This window comes from Pipistrellus kuhlii, unplaced genomic scaffold (genome assembly GCF_014108245.1).
Source record: "Pipistrellus kuhlii isolate mPipKuh1 unplaced genomic scaffold, mPipKuh1.p scaffold_m20_p_12, whole genome shotgun sequence".
Taxonomy (NCBI): domain Eukaryota; kingdom Metazoa; phylum Chordata; class Mammalia; order Chiroptera; family Vespertilionidae; genus Pipistrellus; species Pipistrellus kuhlii.
Window position 1 is genome coordinate 31,518,289 of NW_023425427.1, and position 17,768 is coordinate 31,536,056.

Genomic DNA, 17,768 nt, shown 5'->3' on the forward strand with positions numbered 1-17,768 from the left:
CATTCAACCAGTCGCTATGACGTGCACTGACCACTAGGGGGCAGATGCTCCAACTGGTAGGTTAGCTTGATGCTGGGATCTGGCCAATCAGGACTGAGCAAGATGGGCTGGACATGCCCTGGAGCCCTCCTGTGATCCCTCCTCAGCTGGCCAACCTCCCGCATCCCTCCCTGGCCCCAACTGTGCACCAGTGGGGTCTCTCGGCCTGACCTGCACCCTCTTGCAATTCGGGACCCCTCAGGGGATGTCAAAGAGCCAGTTTCAGCCCAATTTCCATAGGCCAGGCCAATGGAATCCGTGCACCAGCCCTCCAGTATATGTATATAGTTGTATAACTATGTTGAGTAGCTACTGCCATAATTAAGTTTTTATCAGCCCAAACCAAAGAGTTACCTCATGGCTCTTTGCAACAATAAATGTGTGATAATAAACAAATAACCTTTTCTGTCAAAGAAGGGAGTTTAGGGAACTGCCATTCTGGTTCGTGTGATTTGGCAGCTGCCATTTTGGTTTGCATGACTTGCAGCTCCCCTAGGGGCCGCCATTGTGAAATAGCAAAAGTCCACCCCTCCCTTTTTCCTTTAAATTAGCCAATTCCGCAAGACTCTGAGCCTAAGCTCTGGCCAGTCAAAAGTGAGGGGCAGATGACATGCATCAGATATAAAAGACTGAGCGGACAGCTTCTCAGGGTGTGTGCTGCCAAGCCCTGTGAGTGCATACCCTCCTTCAGGAGTAAAGATCTTTGCCTTGCTGTCTGGCTCCCGAGGATCCTTGGTGTTCTGCCAGGACCCCTGGTTTGGAGGGCTTGCCTTATTTCTAATGAATGGGATTAATTTTTAAATTGTATAAATATTTTAAGTCACAAGAACAAAAGAAGGTTATTTAACCAAATGGACCCTCCAAAAACTGAAATTGAGAATATGAATAAAGGTGGGCCATGAAGTCAACGTTCCCATTGGAGAGCAACTGCATGTCACTTAGTTCTGTGCTCTAGACGACGTCATTGAAATCCCTGCTTAAAATGGTCTTTGATCCCCAGCCCCCCAGGGTGGTGTTAAGGGCTTCTGTCAGCAGTAGCTGGTTCCTCCATGGCCACAGTGACCTGGCACAGGCCCAGGAGGCTGCGTCAGAGGAAGGGCTGAGAATAGGGTGCTGGACACCCTGACAACGACCATGCCTTCCTAGAGACATTATAGTGGCGGAGTCCTTGCCAACATGGCAGGCAAGAGAGAATGAGTCAACAGCTTTCTGCTATTGTGAGTCCTGGGGTACAGCATAATATTTTTAAATTTTGCCCATACTTCTGTGAACCAGGTTATTAAGTTATGATTATTGAATTATTTTTAGTAAACCCCTTTTGATGGTGCCATCTCTTTTCTGCCTTGACCTTGACTAAATTGGCTAGAGAGAATTTCAGGGCAGTAACTCCTATGATAAATGTTTTTGTTTTTTCCCCTTTGGAAAAATTTTTAGTATAGGATACACTTGAACATATTTATCTGCTATGGCAAAATAATTCACATCGTCTTGTAGCAAAAGCAATGTGTGGAGAGACTAATTAAATATTAGCTTATCTGTCTCCCACTACCTTAGTCTGGCATGACTGATCTTAGAGACAAAACAGCACAGATCTAAAGGATGCAGTAAGGATGAAGGTCATCACAGACCAGTCGATACTTGCATGCTTGCAGGATTAACACTGTCTGGATTCCAAAGACCAGCTAAATATGTTCAAGATAAAGCTACAGTACATATTTCATACTGAGGATTTGTAACAAATAGCTATAGACTACATTCTGAAAAATAAGTATTTTCACATGTATTGCAAGCCATTTCTGAACTCAGCATCATAGCCAGGCACAGCTGTATCATCCTGATACTTGGTTCCTACCCATAACCTCTGCAAAGAACCCTTCCCTGGCTATTCCATTTAAACAGGATGTTCCATACCACCAGTTATTACTGCATCAAGTTCATTTCCCATGAGCATGTGTTACATTTTACAATTACAAAAATATCTATATATTATTCCTTTACTTGTTACTGTCTGTCTTCTCCATGACTCTAAGTTCCACCAGAACAAGGAACTATGTCTAGGACACAAAAATCTCTTCATAAATAATTCCTGTGAGTAAATGGTGAACAACAGGGATAGCACAAAAAGCAAAGACAAGATAGAAGAGCATTTATTCCCTTCACCACCATATATATTTGTGTTGCCTCCCTTATAGTCAAAACAACATTTTAGATCTGGCTCCCTTGCAGTATATCCAAGGATGCTAGCTTCTTTGAGGCTGTAAATATCTCTAATGAGGGCTCTAGTCTGCATGTGTTTGCCTTGTTTTACACAGTATTTGGCACAGCCCGAAGCACAGATGGGAGCTTCATAAATATTATTGAAAGATAACACACAGTATTATTTAATACCTCCTAATGGAGTGGAGATAGGCCTTGGGCCACAAATGTATTCTGAATGTGCTTTACTTCTCAAATGATTTGAACCAAAATGATTTCAGCAATATAGACTCATTTGAAACCACAAATCAGACATATTCAGAATGACAAAGCCCCAAAAGAATGTCATTTTCAAGGCTGAAACTGTATTATTCCTGTGTAAATGGAATCCTTGTTTTAGCAACACGGTAAGGGTAGAAATGAAAGACACTATAAAGGTAGAAGTGAAAGACACTAAAAGTCTTCCCTCAGGGAACAATGATTATCTGTTAACAATAAAAGTTTGTCTGAATAATTCATCAGTTTCAAGGGTGTGGGCCCCCCCCCCTTATTCTGGAATTCCAAGCAGTTAGGTAAATGCACCATTTAATGTTTCCCAACTACTCAGTTGTCATTCTTCCAGTGCCTGACAATTCTGGGCACATTCCTGATTTTATTAATGTTTAAAAAATAACCTACATAGAAAACTGATGCTAAAATTTTGAAGCTGCATTTATTTTACATAGGAAGAAAGCAGCTTAGAAAGTGTCCATCATGAGCATCCACCAGGGAGCTACACAACAGATCAAATACCCAAAACAAATCACCACATCGGAGCCCCACAGAATTCTGAATCTCAACCAGCAAGCATGAATAATCCTTTTAAATGGTCACTTACATATCAGAACAAGTCCTTTGTGAAATCTTTAAGCAAGGCCTCTGGTTTCTGACTGAAACACATTTATTGGGAAGGGGGATAAAGTGAAATCAAGAACTACTGGGAAATTTCCACAAGAAAAGAGGACAAATGGTTTTTGTTGTCAGAATGAAACCAGCCTCTCCTGGGGCCAGGGTTTGAAAAGTTGCTGGCTACCCCATAGGTAAGTTGGGTAATATTCTCATTTGGTTTTAGGGATCATCCTAATCAAGTTGTAGTTACGGGGCATATGCAATAGCAAATCAAATCAGAAGACCTAGTTTCAAATCCTGGGTCCTTTCTTATTAGCTGTGCAACCTTATACAAGTCACTTAATCTCTCTGATATTTGATTTGACACTTTTAACATGTTGAGAGTAATGACTAGCCAATTACCATACTATTATTGCAAAAAATCAAGTGAGGTCAAATGTATCAAAGTCGTTCTAAATTATAAGATTCTGTATAAGTGGAAGGTTATTATTAAGTACATTCCTACACGCTGTTAAATAACTTACATAACACTCAGGATGTATATACTTCTGGGTTCTTAGTTTCTAAAGATGGTTCCACTTTTGCCTGTTCTCTACAGTTTTACTGAATCTTTTTTTTTTTTTTTAAGAAAGGGCATAAGCAAAGGCAAATAGATAAAACAACATAGAATCATAAACCCTTCTGTTTGGTGCTGTTAGGCAAGAATTTTAAACTGAGATGGATCATCATCATGGACTTGATATCACTATCACCTGAGGGGACATCCAAAAGGTCTGTGATTATTTTCCCATCTTGTGAAAGAATACAAGATCAGTTTACAAAAATCAGTTGTATATCTAATTACTATCAGCAAAACACTGGACAATTAAATCCATTAAACTATTCCATTTACAGTAACATCAAAATATATAAAAATACTCAGGAATAAATTTAAAGAAAAATTAGGTAAGACCACTAAACTATAACACATATGTATGAAAAAGCAAACTAAAATGTATGTATAAGAAATTAATTAAAACTAAATAAATGAAAAGATATACTACATTCCTGGACTGGAATTCTCAATACTATTAAAATGTAATTTTCCCCAAATTGCTCCTTGGATCTTAATCAAAATCTCAAACAGGCTTTTGTAAAAATTGACAAGTTGATACTAAAATGTATACAGAAATGAGGACTTAGGGCACATAATTTTTTTAGTATTGGACAAAGAAGAAAAGGAATTGGAAGAGTCACTTAATTGCAATATTTACTTTAAAACTTCAGTAATAAATAAATAAAACTTCAGTAATCAAGATAATGTAATATTGGCATAAGGACAGACAAATAAATCAATGGAACAAAATAGAGAATCCTCTAATAAACCCACATTTATATGATCAACTGATTTTTAACAAAGGCACCAAAGGGAAAGAAAAAGCCTCTCAATAAATATGGTTAGAAGAAATGGATAAAAATAAATAAATAAAATAAATTAAAAAAAAGAAGAAATGGATATGGGGAAAAGGGAACTTTTCTCCTGCCTTCCAACACACACAAAAATTAATTCAAAATCATCAAGACTTAAAAATATCAAAATTAAAACGTCAATGACTCTAGAAGAAAACAAAGGAAATAATATTTCTGACCTTGGGGTAAGCAAAAATTTCTTATAGAGGACAAAAAATTATATACTAACCATTCAAGAAAAACATAATAAATTGAAGTTCATTAAAACTTAAAAGTTATATACATCAAAAGATACCATTAAGAATATGAAAAGGCAAGCACTAAGCATGGAGAAAATATTTGTGATACATATATCTCACAAAAGCCTTATTATCCGTAACATAGTATAAAGAATTTCTATAAGTCAATACCAAAAAGACAACCCAATTTTTAATTGAGCAAATACATTAAAAAGTTACAAAAATGAACAATAAGCATATGAAAATAAGCACATCACTAGAGATTAAGATGATACAAATCTAAACTTAACTGTAATGATATTTTATACTCATTAGGATAGCTAAAATAAAAAAGACAACAACAAAAGATAATAATGATATAAAGTATCCAAAACTCTCACAGATTGCAATTAAGAATGTAAAAATGAAAAATCATTTGGCAGTTTCTTAAAAAATTAAACATATTTCAACCTACAATCAGTATTCTAATCCTAGATACAATATTTACCCAGGAGAAATGAAGATGTGTCCACAAAAAAAACTCGTAAAAAATGCTCATCACAGCATGATTCACCATAGCGAGTGACTGAAAACAACCCAAATGTGCATCAACAGGAGACTGGAAAAATACATTGTGATCTACTCATCCCTTGGTATACTACACAGCAACAAAAAGAAGTGAACTACTAACCTATCCAATGACTTTGGAAAATCCATTTTCCAAAATTCATTGAAAAGTACCCTTAAGATGACTCATTTCACTGTATGTAAATTTTTACCTCATGAATAAATAAATAACACCACAAGGAAATAGCCACACCAATCCAGAAGATGGGATTCTGCAGGACAACTGGTCAGGTCTCCTCAAAAATCACTGTATTAAGTACAAGAGGAAAGGATTGTGCTAAATTATAAAAGACTTAAGGGACATAGCAACCAGATGCAATGTATGGTCTTGTATGGTCTTGCTTTGGGCAACAAATCCATTCAAGACATTTTGGGGACACCTGGGAGAAATGTGAATAATAATCTTGGTTTTAGATGACATAAAATATATTAATACAAAACTGAAGATTGTTTTTTGTTTTTTGTTTTTTAATATTTTATTGATTTTGTACAGAGAGGAAGGGAGAAAGATAGAGAGTTAGAAACTTCGATGAGAGAGAGTCATCGATCAGCTGCCTCTTGCACACCCCCTACTGGGGATATGCCCACAACCAAGGTACATGCCCTTGACCGGAATCGAACCCAGGGCCTTTCAGTCCCCAAGCCGACGCTCTCTCCATTGAGCCAAACCGGTTTCGGCATGAAGATTGTTGATGGAAAAGGAAAAACAAGTTACCAGGCATTTCAAATCTCTTTTTGGTATTTCCAAAAAACAATTATATGATGTATTACACATATTATATATTATGCATATTATATATTATGCATATTATAATTACTTATGTACCAGTATATTATATATGTATAGAAGAAGATCCTATAGCAAATATACATTTTCTATTAACACAGGTAACTCAGGGAAAGGGATGTGATGTTTACATTTACTTATTAGTTGTGTCTTCTAACTTTCCAACAAGTACTGCTTCCATAATAATGCATGCTGCTTGAAAATATTAGACTCTGAAATTCCTTGTTTTACAAGACAAGGTAAAAAAAAAGATAGTAGGGGTGGGTAGGGCAAGGAGAAAACAACCTAACACTTGGATCTACTAAGTGAATATCTGTTGGGTACCTCTCATTTCTTCTCACAACAAACCTATAATTGGTCATCCCTACTTTTACAAACTTAATAAGAATACAAGCCAGCAGCTTAACATATTATCTGACCTGAAAACCCATGTTCTTTTCACTCCTCACTTAAATATTGTTTTATTACTAAACATTTATGAAGTATTTATTATGTACCATTTAACTCTGTTAAATTTTTTACATTAAATACCTCTCTCCTACCTCATCTATGTAAGGGTAATACTATTATTATCATCCTCATATCCCCACAACTAAGAAGTGAAAGGACCAAGAATCAAATTCAGCCCACTTGGTTCTACATGTTCCTATCCAGGACACTATCCTTGTCTCTAAGTTCCACAAGTTACCAACAGAGTATGGAAGAATGAGTCATTGCTAGTGGCAAAGCAAAATGACATCAGGGTCTACCATTAAGTTTTTCATGATGATATCCTTGCTTACCTGTCCAGGGCTGTGCTGGTGGGCATACTTCTCCCAAAACCTCGGACCCCCATCTGACGGAAATATGGAATGCAAGAGAGGTTGGCAGCAATGATGGCCAGCGAGTCAGAAGGGCTCACAAAGAAGCCATTTTGGCCCAGGATCATGTAACGATCCTGTGGGAAAGAATGTATGAAGATGATCAGACAGAGGCAACTGCTACTAGCAGCCCATTCCCATAATCACCACATTTCTGCCATCAAATATTTAAAACAACTTGAATGAGTACAAAGAGGGCATGAGAAACCTTCTTTTAAATCCCTGAATATTGTAGGCCCAAGGTCTTGACGCAACTAAGAATGTGTCACACCTGTTGAAATCTGGATGGCTACCTCAGGTTTCAGTAGCCACCATATCCTAATTCATTAGTCCCCCAAACATAATGGAAAACAGGGGTGACAGCTAAACCACTGGTTCCTTAACATGGTGCTTTCAACAAAACCCGCCATAAATAAAGATTTATTGCATGAAGATTTTTAAAAGAAATAATCTTTTCATTACATAATGTTTACCAGGAACTAAGAACAGTAATGGCTAAGTTGCAATACTTATTAAACAGAAGAGCAGACAGTGCCAATTAGAGTTCATATGCCCCATACATGTCGGCCCCAGATGGGTTCATTAATTCTCTGATTTCCAATGCTTGGTTCATTAATGTGGCAAAAGGGTCACAGCAACCAAAAAATATTTCTACTTACCCCATCAGCATCAAATGCAGCTCCAAATCCATATTCCCCTCCTTTCATAGCCTCCAGAAGGGTTGTTGCATATGTCAGGTTTGGATCAGGATGCTGCCCACCAAAATCTTCCAGGGGAACACAGTTTATTGCAGAATTAGCTGGAGCTCCCAGCTCATCACACAGGACTTTTCTCACATAGGGTCCCATAACTGAAAAAAAGATACACATCAATGCAAAATCTTTGCAGAACCCCACCACCACCAAGAATGTTTTGTTAGAACAAGGATAACTATTTAGTAACACACACACACAAACACACACACACACACACACACACACACACACACACACACACACATATATTACCAGCTTTCTCAAGACACAACAAGAATAATATTTACATTGATTACTATTCACTGAGCACCTACTATGTGCCAGTTAGCTTGTTAGGCACAGAGAAGATTTATTCAATAATCCAGTTACATGAAACTTTCTTCCAAAACCTTCTAAAATGCTGTCAGAAAGAAATCAACTATTTAATAATGATTCACTGTCTTTTGCTTTTTATGTATTAAAAGCTTTAGCTAAATATATGCAAAAGCACTAAAAGGCTCTAGCAATGTTCTTTGTTTCTGCAATTGTTGTAACTTTGCCAAGTATATAGTTAAATACTGTAGACCACTAAAGCATATAAAACTAAGCACATTTTATAAAATAAATGCTGATGAATAGAGTTTTTCAGTTCAACACACATTTATGGATTGCCTAACATGAAATTCCTATAGCAATAGAGGGGATCATATTCAAGGAACTCCAATCACATGGTTCCTGCATTGGTGGGTTCTTAATCTAGTAGTGAGATGAGTCAAATCTACAGGTAAGTGACTGCAATGGCAAGACAAGCACAATTCATGTGTATTTATAAAATCATCAGATCGAATGGCTTAAGAAAAATAATGACCACAGGTAAGGCTTCCAAAAGGAGACAGCATTTCTGCATGGATTTGAAGGAAGGACATAAATTTGAGAGGGGTAAGGAAGAGATGCCATCCAAATGAAAAGAGCATTATCAGTAAGGAAATAGAGCCCAAGACAGAATACACAGCATGTTTGGGGACCAGCAGGTAATTCTGTTAGCTGATATTTATGAAAAGGATTGCTTTCCATTTATTCTTCATTAATATAACACAAATCTCAAATAGTGAGGCAGCTCTTGATTTTGCCAGCTTAGCACTCGTTTCCCCTTCCTCTAGTAGCAACATTTTGGGTTTCCTTGGAAGAGCTTACCTTTTCCCATCTCAGTTCATGTGGTCTGGGTATGGCTAAGTCCCACATCCCCAAAAGCTGGGGAGGTAACTGAGATCTGTCCAATCACTGTCCTTCATACTCTGCCAGAACGATGATTCAGAGATGGTCATATAGCTAGGCAGTGATGCTCAAATCCAGAAATACTACTCAAACTCTACAAAGAGCAGCTTTCTTTCCTCTGGCCAGATAATGCTAAAAAAAAAAAAGAACCTGAAAGACCCTTTTCTGGTGGATATGACCAGCCTAATGGGAAAGAACAAAACAGCCCAGACAGAAAGCCTTAAAGTCCATGGAGGATATGCTCCACACATGAGCTCAGAAAGCTCAACAGATTTTTAGTGCCTCACTCCTAAACATGTCAGAGAGCCAAGAATCACCAAACTTTTGAGGAATGCATTTAACATGAAACTAAAACAGAGTAAAGAGCAATTTGAAGGAAACAGAAACTATACAGAGAGAAGAAAACTTATAAAATATGTCAGTGACATCCTAACAGAGATCAACAAGATAAATTAGAATTGTAGGGAGTGGCTATAGGGTTAAGCCTCAAATTGACTTGTAGACAAAGCCACAAACAAGTCCCAGTTTAGAGGCAACAGCCTTCTTAGCATAATTAAGTTTGACTTATGACACTCCCTAGATCCTCCCTGGGTAGTTAATGGGCTAGGGGAGGTGCAGCCAAAACAAGTGCCGCCTTCCCTCAGGCTCCTGAACTCTTGCCTGTGCTGGCAAGGCACAAGACTGGCTAACATTGAAAAGACTAACAATACTAAGCATTGATGAGGACACAGAGAAACTGGAGCCCTCATACATTCCTAGTAATGTAAATGGGACAGCCACTTTGGAAAAAACAGTTGGGCAGTTTCTAGATATTTATCCAAGACAAATGAAATCATATCTCCTTACAAATACCTGTTCACAAATGTTTGCAGCAGCTTTGTTTGTAATGGCCAAAACCTAGAAATAACCCTAATTACATGAACTGGTGAATGCATAAACAAATAGTAAATCCCTACAATGCACTACTACTCAGTCAAAATAAGGAATAACTACTAATACACACAACACCATGAATGCATCTCTGGAACATCATGCTGACTGAAAGAAGCCTGAAGAAAAAGGTGACACATTTCATGGAGCTTTCTGAAAAAAGGCAAAATTATGCAGGCAGAGAGCAGATGAGTGATTGCCAGGGGCTAAGTGTTGGAGACTGGGTTTGATCTCAAAGAGCCACAGAGGTATTTTTTGAAGTAAGGGAAATATTCTGTATTTTGATTGTCATATTGGTTACATAACTATATTTGTCAAACTTCATCCAACTGTATACCTAAAAGGTATAACTTTTGCTGCATATATACAATTTATACCTCAGCAAACCTGACTTATTAAAAAGAAATATGGCATTCATGAAACATGAATAAGAAGCTATTTTAAAAAGAAATTATTTGAAAAGCAAAAAAAAAAAAAAAAATTGAGAGAGATTAAAAATGTTTAGTGGGACTGAAAAACTTAACGGAAGAAATTGGAGATAAAGCTGATTAAATTTCCCAGAAACTATCACAAAATAAAGAGAAGATAAATGGATGGGGAGAGGAAAATAGGATAATGAGAGTGTCAGTTCTATAGGGCCAATATCTAAACAACAGCCATTCTGAAAAGAAAGGAGGGAAATAATGGAGGAAATTATCCAAGAAGTAATTCAAAATAATTTCCCAGAATAAAAGGGCATAATTTTCCAGATTAACAGGATCCACCTCATACTGCCTGACTTTCAGTGGCTGAGCCTTAGAGCAGTGGGCAAGGCTTAGGGTGCCCTGTGCCTTCTGCGAGTGATCTCAGGCATGGTACTAGTGGCAGCCAGCCACAGTTAGCAGTGTGGCTTCTCCCACACACCTCCAGGCCTAGCACACGTAACTAGCTACCAATCTGAATCATTTTGTAGCTCCTATCAGGTAGCACCAGGCCAGTTACAGGGAGCAGCTGATTTTGGCCTATACTGGAGCAGTTCCCAAGAGACCCCAGAACCAACACATCTCATTGCTGGCTTTAGACCACAACGAAGCACTATCCAATTAGTTCGACAAATTAAACCCCCAAACAGTGGTCTCGCCAGGCACCAGAGCCCACTGGGGCAAATCCCACTCTATAGGGTCAGCCTGAGCACAGAAGCTTATACATAACCTGTGGTCATGGCCAATCTTCACAACCAGTCAGCCTGAGAGTTAACCCCACGCACTGATGTGCCAACAGCAATCAAGGCTCACCTACAACAGGAGGGCACATACAACCCAGACAAGGGACACTCATGGAGCACTGGGCTCAATGATTAGGGAGACTGTGTGCCACTGGTCCCACAGGTCACCTACTGCGCAAGGCACCCTGCCAAGACCAGGAGATAGAACAGATCTACCTAATACATCAGAGTAAACACAGTGTGACAGATTTATTTGTTCAAGCTTTGCTTTCATTTGCATCAAACAAAAGGAATTAGAACCCTGAAGTTTACCAGAGCATTCCAAATAACTGAAAATACATATGTTGTGTAAATACCTACAAACCCACCATTCCTCATAATCCCAGAAATGCCACATGGGTCAAGGACTCCTTAACATTTCTTGCCCACCAAATGGGAAAAGCCCACAAGCTTACCTCCATGCATAGCATCAACTCGGATCTTCAGTTGGCCAGGCCCAGCCAGCAAACTTTTGATGGCGTTAAAGTCAAAGATGGTCCGAAGGAGATTGAGATAGATATCCACTGGATCCACTATCTCCACTAAGGATAAAAAAGCAAAGGATATCTCCTATTTATTATCTAAGGTATTTGGGCATCTCCACCTTAAGTACTTAGAAAAGCAAAGACAACTTTCGACAATTCACAGCCTATTCTTAGAACAATGAAAAAGTGTCAGTGACCAGAAAGAAGATTTGGAAATATAAAAATGAATTACTACCCTAACATATGAATCTCTAATCATAATCCCATCATAACCCCACACACTATGTGAGAAGCAAATTCTCCATTTACAGACAAAATCACAAATTAAGACATTAAGATGCTACAAACTTTTCAGGTTACATGGGTATAAATAGTATCAAGTTTTAAGTTCTCCTTTGCAAGTAAAAACCACAAGAATAAAGTAGTTAAAACTGTGTCCTGTTTCCCTGCTCCCATCTTCTTTCTGCCACCTCCCCAAAAACTGCACCCACCTCTGTGCTAAAAGGCATCTTGGCACATTCAGTGGGCTCTCCTGGGGGGTTGGCCAAAGAATGACTCAGCTGGCATGAAACAAGTCAAAGGAGTGACCTCAGCAGTGACTCCTATTTTCCAAATGCCATCATGCCAAACAGACTCAGGTTCGGAACTAAGGATGAGAGATATCTCGTGTGCCCAATCTAGTACCAACTTAAGGGTAATTGCCAGATATTAGAAATCCTCATCAGAAACAAATGTACTCCAGTGTCCAACACCACCCAATGATCAGGAATCCAAAACAAGTCTTTTCCATTTATTTGAAAAATAAATAAAACCAGAAAACATTACATTTTTCAAACTTGGTGATCATTACATAATAATACTCAGAAAGTACTTATCCTTAAAAAGTTCCTACTTGGCTTTCAGACACTAAGATTTTGTTCATGAGCCTTACTTTTTAAATTTGTAAATTCTGAAACTTATATTTTTGGTTTTCAAAGTTTTCAAATACATGCTTCTTTGGAATCCTGAAATACCTAACATGCACTAAGAATATTAGCAATCCACCTTTAATAATTTTCAGTAAACCCACATGCAATATTTAATGGAAGAGATTTTAATATGTAACATGAAACTCTCTCTTCCTCTGGTCAAATATACAAAATAATTTTTCCTTGCACTGAAATCAATGTATAATGTAGCTCCATTCAAACATAATGTCATTACTTTTAAAGAACACAGGTTTTAATCACATTTTGATAGGAAGAAGATATTAATCCTGAAAATAAATTAATTAAAAATTAATCTATATGAACTTAACACCTAAAAATGGTTAAAATTATAAATATTTTTATATGTGTGTGTACATATATATATATGTACACATATATATACATATATATGTACACACACACACATATATGTGTGTGTGAGTATATATATATAAATATATATATATTTACCACAACATTAGTCTATAAAATAAAAAGTCATGTCTTGACTATAAAAATTTTACTCATTCTACAATATAGAATAATGTTTTTTGGCAATTTCAATCTGGTACTTTAATTCTTAAACCACTTGTCTAAATACATTTGTATTTAGAGTAGATAATATATAGTACCAAACAGAAATGTAAAAAACAAGAAAGCAAATAGAATTCAGTGAAATTTGAAAGTTAACTCCATAAATTTCATGCTCTTGATCCTTTAAGGTGAAATGCCAAGGATTTATTTGTTTCCAATTAACCTAAGCCCTGCTCAACATTTAAAACAGCAAGAACATACCACAACAATTATCCCAAACAATTATCTGCACATTCTTTTGGGGAGCCAGGAAATCTCGCTACCACCTCCTGGTATCCATAGTTTAAAAAAAAAACTCATCAAATTAGCAATGTGTCTGCAGCACTGAACCTGGGTCTGAGTTCGTCAAAGACCTGGTCTCTTGAACAACTAAGTAAAATTGTGAAGATACAATCAATCAATAAATAAAACTTTTTCTTGATGGAAATGCCTGATTTTTCTCAGTCATCTTATTGTCCAGCCCTTCCAAATCTAGTTGGGGGAGTGTACACGTGCATGCACACATGTGTACACCCCCCCACACACACACACACACTGATTTGACATGCTCCCAACTAGATTAATAAAAGCAGGCTTCCGTTGCTTCCAGTAAGAGTCACATGGGTTTGTGTTGATTTCTGATAAGTAAACGATTAACTCAAAATCTTTTCAGAAAAATGTAATAAAGTTGGCCCAAAACTGTGACCCTTCAACAGTTCATTCCAAGCTCTTCTGACCCTACAATACCATGTTGCTATGAACTAGTTATTTCATCTTTTTCAGCTAAGTACTTGTAAAACATGGGTACCATCTTAACTGTATTTAAGCTTATAGGGGTACCAAATTAATAAAAAAAGAAATATTTGCTTTATTACTACTTGTATGTCTTCTAGGAAAAGAACATCAAGATAAAAATAGAGGAGGAAATGATATGCAAATAAATGGTAGTAATGTTGTTACATAGAGCAATCCTATCTAATAAAAAGAAAATATTCTAATTGACCATCACACCCTCACAAAGATGGTGGCACCCACAGCTAATAAGGAGGGAATATGCTAATTGACTGCCACGCCCTCATATATGGTGTGTCCAGCTGCACCACCGCACACTTGCCTCCAGAGTCCCCAGTCCCCTCAGCCTCCTAGCTGCCCAGAGCAGACCTGAGGCACAAGCAAGCCACAGATGTCAGCAGCCCAGCCAATACCTGAGGCACAGGCAAGCCTCAGATGGCAACTGCCCAGCCACCCAGAGCAGGCCCAAGGCACAGCCAAGGCTTGCGCTGCTGGCCACGGCAGCAGCAGAGGTGTGATGTGGGCGTCACCTTCCCCCTGATTGCTGGTCGCCTCCTGCCTCTGAGAACTTCCGGACTGTAAGTGGGGGCAGGCTGGGCTGAGGGACCCCCCCTCCAGTGCATGAATTTTCATGCACTCGGCCTCTAGTTGTCATCTGAGCACATCCTATTTATTCATGTAACAACAGGATGATATTTTTTACAATATCATTCTGGTTCTCTAATTTTTGAACCACTTGCCTAAATCCATTAGGTATTTATTGAATTTGTAAAATTTCCTAACACAGTGTTGATAATTGTGCACTGAATCAAGATGAACTGCACTGTTTTTTGTTTGTTTGTTTGTTTGTTTGTTTTTTGTTTTTTACAGAGAGGAATAGAGAGTTAGAAACATCGATGAGAGAGAATCATTGATCAGCCGCCGCCTGCACATCCCCCACTGGGGATGTGCCTGCAACCATGGAACATGCCCTTGACCGGAATCGAACCCGGGACCCCTCAATCCGCAGGCCGGCGCTCCATCCACTGAGCCAAACCGGTTTCAGCTGAACTGCACTGTTCTATCTTCCATGGGAAATTGTAGCCCCATTACCGTGCTAGGTCTCCTATTTATTATCTAAGGTATTTGGGCATCTCCACCTTAAGTACTTAGAAAAGCAGACAACTTTCGACATTTCACAGCCTATTCTTAGAACAATGAAAAAGTGGCAGGCCTGAAACTTTCCCTATGTGGAATATGATAGAGAATTTGGAAAGTAGTTTTTGAAAGTTGCCAGTTCTGAATATCTTAATGACTGTTCTCATTTTCCTCTACCCTGCATTCAGATTATATCTATTTATCAATTGTCACTTCAAAGATTGATACTTCAACCACTTTCCCATGTACACTGTACACTGCCCTGCAGAAACCAGTCAACCCATCCACGGAGTTATTCTGACTTCTTCAAAATATAATCTCCCTATTACCTCTAAATGGTTTGAATTTGTTCTCCAGGTCAAATTCTTGTCTTCCTAGTCGAGACAGGTCAATTCGAAGATCAGGACATATAGCATATTCCTCAATTGTTTTGCTGATCTGATAGATTTTGTCTGAAACAACATCTGGTGCAGGACCTAAAATTTGAAAATAATGCATCACCAAACATATATTTATTTAAATTTTTCATCAGAGAAGTATCACCTCCTCCTCTACCAAGCAGGAGAAAGATTCATTTGTTCTCTAAACAATAGTCAACAGTCCCCAGTTCAATTATTTCCTGTGTTGTATACACCCACTGTGGAAGAAATTTAGTCAGGCTCACCTGTTCAATGGAGGTGCATAACCTACTTGTTTGTTTGTTTGTTTGTTTGAATCTACTTCTAAGCAATGATACATCTTCCCTAAAAATAGTTTCACACCTGCCAGGGAGGCCCAGTTATGTAATCAGCTTTATTCAGGATATGAGACACAAACAGGATATGCATTTGACAGAAGTGAGGAATTCCAGAATTAAACTGCAGTTTCCCTATTGCACTTAGAGGGAAAAACATATGATTTCTACTCCCAGGACTGCTGCCTCATGGATGTGTGAATTTACCAAGGTAAATTATTTTCCCCAACTCATACTCTCTAGTGACTCCTAAGTTTTTAAATGATGTTTAACTCAAAATATCCCATACATTAGTTGTAATACCATAATTGACCATAAAAACAATAGTTGTCCTCCTTTGGTTTTTCTTGTCTTTTTAACTTTTATGACTTAATGCTCCCCTCTTTACATTTTTGGCAACAAGTCTGGGAATCAAATAAGTAGACTGAAAAATCTAAAATATAAATTATAGAGAATAGATGTGAGAGAGAGAAAGAGAGAGAGATGTTAAGATAGCTTTGTGTATTAATTTCATTTACCGACTAAATTTTAACTTTCTACTAAACACAAATTATTTATTGACTTCTTTTATATCCCAATCCTAGAGCTGCACTGTCCGATACAATAGCCACTAGCCACATGTGGCTACTGAGCACTTGAAATGTGATAATCAATTTGAAATGTTCTATGATTACAAAATACACACAAAATTTTGAAGAGTTAATAGAAAACTATAATACATCGTATTAATAATTTTATAGTAACATATTGAAATAATAGTTTGGTTATATTAGGTTAAATAAAATATATTACTCATTTCACTTGTTTTGTTTTTTTACTTTGTTTATGTAGCTATCAGAAAAATTTAAAATACATATGTAACTCACAACCTATTTTTATTTGACAGTACTACTTTAGGGCATAACACTGTTACTGCCTCCCAATAAATACTCATTGAACATATGAAAATGAGTTTAATGCCTACACTCATTAAATTGTATACATTAAGTATGTGCAAGTTTTGTATATATTATATATCAATTACACCTCAATAAAAATGGAGGTGGAGAAGGAATAGCAATAGCACCATTCCAGCAGGTGGGAAAGAATAGAGCCTAGTAGATTGTATTGACTTTTGTTGTTGTTGTTGTTGTTCTATAAAGGACCACAAAGTAATAAACATATTCCTTCTCAACTTCATCCTTTTAAGAAACATAAAAAGTAAATAATCTTACTTAGTTTATGCATTTCTTATGCAAAACTAATGCTCACCAGATTAAAGAATACATAAATATCCCCATCTTCTGGACACTACAGCATGTTATTGTGCTGTCTCTATCAGTTTTTACCGTATTTTCCGGCGTATAAGACGACTTTTGAAACGAAAAAAAGTCAACCGAAAATCGGGGGCAAAAGACCAAAATTGCACAAAAATTACCTGCAGATCTTGACGGCAAAGTAAGTCTTTTCTTTGAAGTGGGTGGTAGTCTTATACAGCGAATATAGGCCTAAACCTATGTTTTAACTGTAAAATTAGGGGGCCGTCTTATACACCGAAAAATAAGTCTCTATTTGAGTTTTAATGCCGAAGTACAGGGATTTTTTTAAAAGTAAAATAAGTTCTACATCACGAGATGATAATTTTCAATCAGCCACCCACATAGATAACCTTAGAGCTCATCATCCATCTGTGTTCCTTGACAACTTCCAAGTTTCTTGACATCTTCTACTCCAGTGATTTTCTTCTTCATTTTAGTTGATGCCTGGTACAGTCATAACTTAAGTAATAATGTCTCTTAAAAAATTCTTCCTTCAAAAATATCAAACATGAGTTTCCTTACCCCACAAATTCCTT

General features: G+C 37.4%; 1 protein-coding gene across 1 annotated transcript in view; it reads right to left on the minus strand.

The window, feature by feature from the left end:
- PGM5 (phosphoglucomutase 5) overlaps positions 1-17,768 on the minus strand; it is a 159,851-nt gene that overhangs the window by 115,646 nt on the left and 26,437 nt on the right. Inside the window, exons 3-6 of the mRNA XM_036433884.1 lie at positions 15,531-15,677; positions 11,663-11,788; positions 7,724-7,914; positions 6,987-7,141 (exon numbers count right to left, since the gene is read on the minus strand). Of these exons, the coding sequence (XP_036289777.1) occupies positions 6,987-7,141; positions 7,724-7,914; positions 11,663-11,788; positions 15,531-15,677 (619 nt within the window). The remainder of the gene's footprint in view (positions 1-6,986; positions 7,142-7,723; positions 7,915-11,662; positions 11,789-15,530; positions 15,678-17,768) is intronic.